The sequence below is a fragment of the Haplochromis burtoni genome, unplaced genomic scaffold (assembly GCF_018398535.1).
Source record: "Haplochromis burtoni strain Fernald_Lab_line unplaced genomic scaffold, NCSU_Asbu1 Contig_61, whole genome shotgun sequence".
NCBI lineage: Eukaryota > Metazoa > Chordata > Actinopteri > Cichliformes > Cichlidae > Haplochromis > Haplochromis burtoni.
Genome location: NW_024582422.1, coordinates 2,435,867 through 2,445,213, shown reverse-complemented (window position 1 = coordinate 2,445,213; position 9,347 = coordinate 2,435,867). Strand labels below are relative to the sequence as shown.

The following is a 9,347-nucleotide window of genomic DNA, read 5'->3' as shown; positions in this document are numbered from 1 at the left end:
ATCTGTGGCTGTTGGCCCTCTCCACCTCTGTCCCTTTGACAATAAGAGGCTGCAGGGGAGGGGGGTTCTTCCTGATGTCCAGTATTAATTCCTTGGTCTTGTCTGTGTTGATGATGGGGTAGTTTTCTTCACCACAGACAAGAATGTTGTCTACTAGAGTCCTCCTATTCTCACCACCTGTGGTCTGTCTGTCAAAAAGTCCAGAATCCAGTTGCAAGTCGGAGTCGGGATGTTGAGGTCCGTCAGCTTCTTGATCATCTTGCCAGGGTGGTTGGTGTTGAAAGCAGAGCTGTAAGTCCAGGACGAGCATCCTGACATATGTTCTGCTACTTTCCAGGTGTTGCAGTGTGTGGTGCAGGGCTATTGCTGTTGCATCATCCACTGATTGATTGGGATGGAATGCAAACTGGGGGTTGGTCTATAGTGTCCGGGACCGTGTGATTAACGTGTGTAAGTGCCACTGGCCTGAAGTCGTTCAGGGCGGATGTTTCCGGTCTTTTGGGAACTGGTATAATGATGGAGGATTTAAAAATATGTGGGACTACTGCCTGGGATAGTGACAGGTTGAAGATATCCATGTGCACACAAGCTAGTTGTTACCCACTGGCTTTCAGTACTCTGGGAGGAACTCCATCGGGTTCCACAGCCTTGTGGGGGTTCACCTTCTTCAGAGCTTTCAGAACCTGTGTGTGTGTCACCAGGAAGGCGGTGTCTGTGGGGTCACAGGAGGTCTTTGAGGGTGAGTCTGTGTTCAATCAATCAATCAAAGCTTTATTCGTCACATGCAGGTTGCCCTGCAGTGAAATGGGACCCCCCCCCGACCTTGCACATATAGCACAAACATTACATGGGGATACAGGTCGGAGATTGGTAGCATTAGAGAAAAAAAACATTGAAATGTACACTACAATGGGGAAAGTACAAGAGGAAAAAAAGAGACCCCTACTCACGCTATGCTTCCATAGTAGGACAGCATGAGAACAGGAAACAAAAAAACTCCTCTGCACAAAAAAGCACATAAATGTCCACAGCACAACATTGTGAAGACATGACAAGCCACAGGGGTGGGTGGGGGGTGAGGAGTAATCCGAAGCGAACACAGCAGCCGCCCTGCACAGCGCTACCATTCCAGCACGGCACACAGACCCGCTGTGTTCCCTTGCAGGAAACAAGCATCGAAGGCGTTGGAAAGGGAGGGGGGATGAGTGTGTGCTTATCAGTGTAAGTGTATGTGTGTGCGTGTCCATAGTTCAGCTGAGACAGCGTTCTTCGCCCTGCCAGGCTAAGTAAACAGTCCCCAGCCAACCCAGGTGGCCTTGCATGGAATGGGAAGGAACAGTCTAAACACAGTCGTTATCAGGGAGTTGTTTGTTCGGCTCCAGCCTTGAGCCCACAGCTGGCGCCGGAGGGGTAGCCGCATTATGATGGCGATTTTCTTTTCCAACAACTCATGAGAATTTCGTGCTGTTTTTTAGTTGGATAGCTGCTAGTTCCTCCATGATGTTATTTACCTTCAGTTCCATGGTCTAGTCGCTCTTTTGCTCACAGAGCAGATTCTGAGACCTCACGACTGCAGCCAACTGATCCGTGATGTATTCCAACTTCCGCCCATAGGTGTTGATTTGAGCGGATTCTTCCCTGATGTATCCCAATATCCGCTCAGAGATGTTATTCTTTAGGTTTTAGACACAGACTGTGAAAGAGTGTTCCAAGGAAGTGAAAAAAAAACATGAGACAAGACAAGGACATAAGCAGCTAAGCAGGGAAGATAGGGGAAAGGAGGAGAGGAGAAAAGTGCGACCGCCTTCGCTCAGAGCCAAACGAGAAGGCCTGTCAAACCAGGCATAGAAGGTGTTGAGGCTGTCTGGTAGGGTGGTGTCTCGGGGGTCTGTGGTTGTTGTGGTTCCCCTGTAGTTTCTGACGTCTTGAATTCCCTGCCACATGCTGCATGTGCTGTTGTTCAGGTAGTAGCCTTCAAGTTTTTCTGAGTGGCCCCTCTTTGCTGCGCTGATGGACTTCTGCAGTTCATAGCGGGCGGCTCTCTTATACACCCCCTGCTCTCCTGCCTTGAAGGTCTCCCTCCTCTCCCTGATTTTCTGTTTAATGTCTCCATTAAACCGGGGTTTTGGTTGGGGAATCTACGCACAGTCCTGTTAAACACTAGTTTATGTAGTCGCTAACAGTCTCTGTGTATTCACGGATGTTGTTAGCTGTTCCTTTGAAGATGCTCCAGTCTGTAGCTTCTAAACAGCCCTAAAGGCTGGCTTTTGCACTGTCAGTTCAGGTGTTAATAGTGACTGGGTTTGTCTTGAGCTTTTTGTTGTAGATGGGTTTTAGCCATGTCATGTGGTCAGACTTTCCGAAATGAGGTTTTGGTTCAGCTGAGAAGGCATTTATGATGTTGCTGTAACAGTGATCCAGTATTTTATTTCCCCAGTTTGGTTACAAACTGATGCAGTTTAGGCATGTTTTCCTGGAGATTACAGTGATTAAAGTCTCCCAGAACAATTACAGCAGCGTTTGGGTGTTTATTTTCATGCTTGTTGATCATGTCATGCAGCTCCTTCAGTGCAGCCTCCTCCTTAGCAGACGGGGGGATGTACACGACACTCACAATGATGCACTGCCGTTTTCTGGGCAAATAAAATGGCCTTAACGTTAGAGTGAGAAATTCCACATTTTCAGAGTAGGATTTTGAAGTAATCTTACAGTCAGTACACAATGATTGCTCGACGAGGGCGGCCGTTCCTCCACCATGTATCTTGCCGCTGTCCGTAGTGCCTGCTCTGAAAATCGTGTAGCCCTCTGGTTTGCTTTATCGAGTGTCCTCTCCACCAGCCAGGTTTCAAAGAAACACAGTATGGAGCACTCCTGATTTTCTTTTTGAATGGAAATCCAAGCTTGGAGTTCGTCCTTTTTATTTTCCAGAGACTGAAAGTTTGCAAGCAGTATTAGCCTTCCTTTGCTAATCATGCGCCAGAACCTTCAGTCAGCCGTTCCCCATCTGCCATGCCTCCACTTCGGCTTGTTGTTCTCAGGAGAGTCCCCTGCCTCAGGCCAGCCTAGCATCAGGTCAGCATAGCGTTTTAGCTCTGGGTAGGATTCCAGCAGGTTTGGGTCAACATGTCCAAAATGACTGTGCTCTCGCAGTTTTCGCAAGAGACTAATAAGGAAGAAGAAAGTAAAAAGTAACTTTACTCTGCGATGTTGCCCTCTGAGGAGGGCCATCTTACTCAGAAGATGCTCAAGAGCTCAAGAAGATGTGGTGGGTGAAGGTAACAGTGGTCCCAGTGGTAATCGGAGCACTAGGTGCAGTGACTCCCAAGCTAGGCGAGTGGCTCCAGGAGATCCCAGGAACAACGTTGGAGATCTCTGTCCAGAAGAGCGCAGTCCTAGGAATAGCTAAGATACTGCGAAAGGCCCCCAAGCTCCCCATGCCTCTGGTAGAGGACCCAAGCCTGAAGGATAGACAGCCCACAGGGCTGTGATGGGAATTTTTTTTTTAAATATATGGCAGCTATGCAAGTTTGCAATTCTGCTAATTTTCTTTTTTCACAATAAGCAAAACATCCCTCTCTACACCATTTGTGCCCCCCATCAGTTTACAATATTGACAACTGCAACTATAGCACAGCATTCATATCATGACTAAATACTGATGTACTCTTATGTGGTGCTCAGTCAATCCATTGAAAAACTATTAAAAATAATTAATTTAATCAGTTTAACAAAATTAAGAAAGAAATGTAAATATTTAAGCTTTTTAAAAATTATTATTAGTTTTAATTGATCTGAGCATTATGCTTGTAAACTGCTATAAATAAATACAAAAAACAGTTTGTTAATTAACAGCATCATGTTTTCTTAAATGTTTTGCTTGTTTTGACATTAAATGACTCTTAAATATCTTGACATGGAAGATTATTTGTTCGGGGTCTTTCTTCATCACTACAATGGTCTTCATAACATGAAACCTGCAGAAGTTAATAAGGGGTAAAATATCTGATATATCTAATATCTAATATTATTTAATTTCCTTGCTCTGTAGGTAGGACAATAAGAAAGACAAAATCATTAATCAGTTAATAAAAATGTCCAAATTTGCTCCACAGTCTCCAGGGTGAAGACAAGATATTATTAAGATGCTCTTGCCATAGTCTTCCAGCAACATTTTAGGCTGTGTTAAGTAAGAAGCACAGTCAACAACACTGTGACTATGCCATTTCCTTCCAGGAATACTCTGTGTTCTCTGTCGGCACAAGAAATTCTTCTCAGAAACTGGGATGTTGAAAAGATCACTGATCAGATGTTTGGGATCTGTTAATGCGTCACTGTTGACCTCCACTCCAGGACAAGTATTGAAAAAGTGCTTTTAGCAAACCTTGGTAAAATAAGTGCATTGTGTATCATGTCTGTGAGCTAAATGATAAAATAAATGAATGATTAAAGGTCCGTGGGAACCAGAGATCACAAAATAAACACTCTATTGATGAAGACAGACACAAAACCACTGCCAAAGTTTCTGTTTCCTACGTCATAAACTGAAGTTCGGAGATAAAAATAATGTTGAGGGTGATGCCTTCAGTTCAACAGATATATATTATGTGGACAAAAACAGAAAAGCCTATTGGGAAAGAGGCTCAATTTTAAGTAGACACTCAATAGATTGGTAGAAGATTGATAGATTATATATATATTCTTTTCAATTAAATTCTATTTTATTTATATAACAGCGACAGCGACCTCTAGGTGCTTTATATTGTAAAAAACTACAATAATTCAGAGAAAACCACAAGAATCATATGCTCCCCAATGAGAAAACATTTTGGCGACAGTCAGGAGGAAAAACTCCCTTTTAAAAGGAAGAAACCTCCAGCAGAACAAGACTCAGGGAGGGGCACCAGTTAGGAGAAGGAAGGACAAAGACAAGCAGTAAAGAGAGCTATTCTGGTAAACCTTTTAAATTTCTCCTAAACCACTTGGTAGAGGATATTTTGAGCCCCTATGTATTTCTGACACATTTACAGGAAGTTAACCTATTTAAGCCACCTCTACAGCTTGGTTTTGATCTGTGGATGTCAATCTAGGTTATTCACTGAGTTTTTCAGGTAGCTTCCTCACAGGAAGTTAGCAATGACTAAAGAATGCAAGAAATGTAGACTCTCTGTGAGGAAAATATCAACGTCAGATATATTTGTTTTGATATGGCTTTTATATAAGTGTCAGATGCTTTAGTGAACAGATTTAAGAAACATGATAACTTAAAAAAAAAACCCAACTTTTTTAAGGGTCAAATAATTTTCCAAAAATATACTCTGCCAAATGGTTGATTTGTTCCTTTAAAGTAAATTTTCGAGCTGAAGCTAACCCAACTACAAAGGTCTGTTTGCAAAGAAATAAAACCTCTTATGATGATTTATTGGTGTTTATATCATAAATGTAATTGTACTACATGACATTCTTGCTAAAATACTTTCATAAGTATGAATATATAATCATTATAATGATAATGATTTATTTATGAGATAAAAAAATCTTATGAACACTTATTTGTGGTCTTAAATCACCAATAAGTGATCATCTTAAACTTGGTGAAAAAAATATGAGACTCTTTAAACATACTCTGGTTCTTTTTGTTTAAAAAATAATAGATGGACTCCAAAACTTTGTATTTTTTCCACTATTCATTCATGCCTACAGTCGACATATAGGAGATACTGATCTTTCTAGCATGCTGGCGCAAGACCTCAAACCCTATGCTATGTACCCCAACACTGAGCCTGTTTGGATTTATCTTTAACCTATGCATCTCAGAAGGGGGGTTAGATTGGGATGTTTATAAGACAGATTGTTCCCTATTGAACAAGAAACAAATATCTCATAAAAGGTTTTCCCCCAAGTTGCCATGCCAGCTTCTAAGGCTGAGCAACCATAATTCTGCTCCCAACCACACATTGTTTCAGAAGGAGTTGTAGCTACCAAGGTCCTCACAACCACTACCACATTTGGGAACAGACATCTGTGACTTCAGTGTGTTACTGCCCCTCTCCAAGGGCTTTGTAAATCCCAGAAATACAATATGTCCTTTGACTTGAATCCACACACAACCAAATACCACCAGAAATAAAGGGGATTTAATTTCTTATCTAATTTCTAATTTCTCTAGTCAATGAATTTTGTCATGATTCAAATCTGGTCAGTTTTGTGAACCATGCAGTTTTTGTTTTATTCTCAGTTCTGTTTGTTCTGCTTGGTCTCTTATTTTCCTCTGGAGACAATTTTATGTATGGATGTTGCTATGGATTGCTTGTTTTCTTTGTTGTTATTCTTCTCATTCATGAAAAAATTGAAACAGACTTTCCAACTATGAAAAGGCATCACCCCTGTGGGTTTCCAGTTGTGCTAACATCACCAGTCAGCCTTTTAACATGATTTACTCAGTGTGGTTTTTTGGCAAGAGGCGTGAATAAACAAAAATAATAGAAGGGAGAGATGCATACCAAATTCTCCTCTGTGTAATATTTACTTCTAATTTGTCAATAAATCTTACCAGCGGAGTTGATTAGTGTTCAGTGATGTACTCTGAACTCTTCACCACAACAGCAAACACAGATTTTAGAGGAGATGAACCAAATCCTACCTTTGTGCGTCAGCAGAGCGTCATCCAAGAATTCGGCGGTGGGTCTAAAGTGCACCGAGATGTCAGCATCAGGGAAGTCGTCTACTTCAATGCCCATGTACTTAATGTTCATGCTGGCGTAAAATGACTCGTTGGTGTAGACTCCTGTACCGTGAGCTGTGTTCAGGATGTGTGTGATGCCTATTCGCTTCAGACGGGCCTTATTCACTGCAACAGACCTGGGGGGGGGGATCTGTCTTACTGTGTGTAAAATGACCCATCCAAACGTTCAAGCAAACAGCTTTACTAAAAAGCCTCTGCAGCAAATGACACCTGAGGAACATCACACTCTGGAGAAGAGCAGGGAAATAAACTTTGGAATCAGCCATCTATCACCCTGTTCTGGAGCTTTCAACCACATCACACAATATTTATCAGCTACCAAGGTTGTTTCAGTTAACACGGAATATTTATCTGAGCACTTTTTGGATTTTTAATAGACCAAAAAAATGGTTGGATAAATTCACCAATAAAGACAGCTTGATTTACACAAAACCTCTCGAACAAGCTGTCAAGTAGACGAGTTAGGACTGTTTGTGCAGATTACTTGTTTATCGCAGACAGATCAGAAAATGGGATTTATAAAATCAATTAGAAGAGGAAAGTCTGTTTCAAGTGAATGATGAGGTGGAATTTGTCTCATATTTGGAAGGATTTCTCTAGCTATTCATTTCCAGCTATCCACTATAAGATTAAAGAAAGGAAATTATGAGAATTTTTATACATTTTTGAATCTTGTGCCATTGTGTCTGATGGGTACTTGCCATGAAAGCAAGAAAATTTGCAAAACCATTCAAAATCCATAAAAATGTAACAGAACTTTCTGTGAACCCTTACTGAAGTTCATCTTCCAGCATAGATTTGTCTTCTAAAATATCTGTCTGGAACTAAGAATAATCCTCTATGATGACTTGTGGAAAAATAATTTAAACAAAACGAGAATGCACCGACTCACTTTTCGGCAATGAAGATGTTGGGCCACACCTCATCCACGGGATTGATGGGAGCCTCTAGGCGGTCCTGCACCATGGCTCTCTGGATGTCCAGCACACAGGGTGTGTTGTAGGGGCTGCGGTCATCAATCATGTCCCTGACACGGTTGTAGAGATCTTCCACCATCAGCTGCTCAGCGGTTTCCAACATGGACTCTGGGATGGACTCAGACCGCACGCCTCGATGTGGCAACTCTGAGGAGGTAAGATAGTAATAAATATGATGGATTCTTGATTGATTTTGTTGTATTATATTAAGAAATTAATGTAAGAAGTCTGTGTGACACAGAAGACAGGATGAGGAGGTTGCGAGATGAACATCTTCAGGTATGCTACAGAACAAATCCAAGTATTTAGGATCAAAGATTTTGAGTGTAAAATTACTCCAACTGTTATGTTTGGTAATTTGTTTTGCGTCTTCCTTGATTGTCTCTGTTGCTACTTCCGACCTTATTTTGGTAATTTGCCTTTGGTTGTTTTATTTCCTGCAGTTTAGTTCTCTTTACTTTCTTTTATATTTCTGCTCTGCTGCATGTGATTTCTCTGATGGTTTCTTGTACTACGTGTTTCCGCCATGCCCCTGTTGGCTGCTCTTATTTCTTAGATTCATGTTTAGTTTGGAGTATTTGAACCTTCCTGGAATTTATCCTTTTATGGTTTATTGTGAAGATGAATCAGCTTAGGATTAAGAAGCTTTTGTTCAGAGCTCCTGCGTTTAGCCGCACTCCCCTGTGAAATCATAACAGCTATGCCACTCCTAAAGGACATACAGGGGTTTAATGTGTGAGCAGCTTCAAAAGAAGCATGCCATTAATGCAGAAACAGGTCACTGCAGCTGTCCTCATCAGCGGTCATCTTCCTCCCTGCAGATGAAACCCATTTTGATCATTAGGCTGCCTTTAATGCAGTCCAACTTAGGAGGAGAAATTTGATGAAGCCACGAATCTGTCATGCATCACATTAAGCTAATTTCCTCATTCCAGTGGATGGCATCTCCATGTAACAAGATGAAGGAGCAAAACGTGGATTGGCTGTGATTGAAGACTGTTGAGCCACATTAGTCTTCATTGCTTGACACGCTGCATATGAATGAGGAGTGAAGAGAGACAGAGTCTGACCCCTGCGCAGTGCTCATCTGCCCTCGGATGACTTTTAAAAGTTCAGTACGGCTGGACAAAGAACAGAGAAATTCATCTGATTGTGGTTTATTATTAATCAGTTAGAATCCCCCCAGAGCTTTGCAAATACAAATCAAATTTCAGATTAAGGCTGGTGAGGAATCATGATATAAAAGCTGATTTTATTTTATTTATTTATTTAGCCTGTAAACAGGCATCTGATGTCTGCTCTGTACTTTTCATCAATAGTTTATGATATATTTATATTTTTTGCCATTTTTGTTTATTTGTTATTAAGTGAAGGAAGCTTCTGTGTGAATTCACTTCAATTCAATTCAATTTTATTTATATAGCGCCAAAGCACAACAAAAGTCGCCTCAAGGCGCTAGATAGAGAGAAAAACCCAACAATCATATGACCCCCTATGAGCAAGCACTTTGGCACTTTGGGAAGGAAAAACTCCCTTTTAACAGGAAGAAACCTCCGGCAGAACCAGGCTCAGGGAGGGGCGGCCATCTGTTGCGGTTGGGGTGAGAGAAGGAAGACAGGATAAAAGAC

At 41.5% G+C, this 9,347-nt stretch overlaps 2 protein-coding genes across 2 annotated transcripts in view; one reads left to right on the top strand and one right to left on the bottom strand.

The window, feature by feature from the left end:
* Window positions 1-596: 596 nt before the first annotated feature.
* On the bottom strand, window positions 597-7,866 carry LOC102309085 (serine/threonine/tyrosine-interacting-like protein 2; the record flags this gene model as incomplete). The annotated part of the gene is given in 3 exon segments (XM_042221165.1): window positions 597-712; window positions 6,641-6,858; window positions 7,635-7,866. Coding segments are annotated over 3 exon segments (566 nt in total), but the record flags the coding sequence as incomplete, so codon positions are not given.
* Window positions 7,867-7,968: 102 nt separating this feature from the next.
* Window positions 7,969-9,347, top strand: part of LOC106633213 (E3 ubiquitin-protein ligase TRIM21-like) — an 18,288-nt gene continuing 16,909 nt past the window's right edge. The window contains exon 1 of the mRNA XM_014333748.2: window positions 7,969-7,998. Within this exon, the coding sequence (XP_014189234.1) occupies window positions 7,969-7,998 (30 nt within the window). The remainder of the gene's footprint in view (window positions 7,999-9,347) is intronic.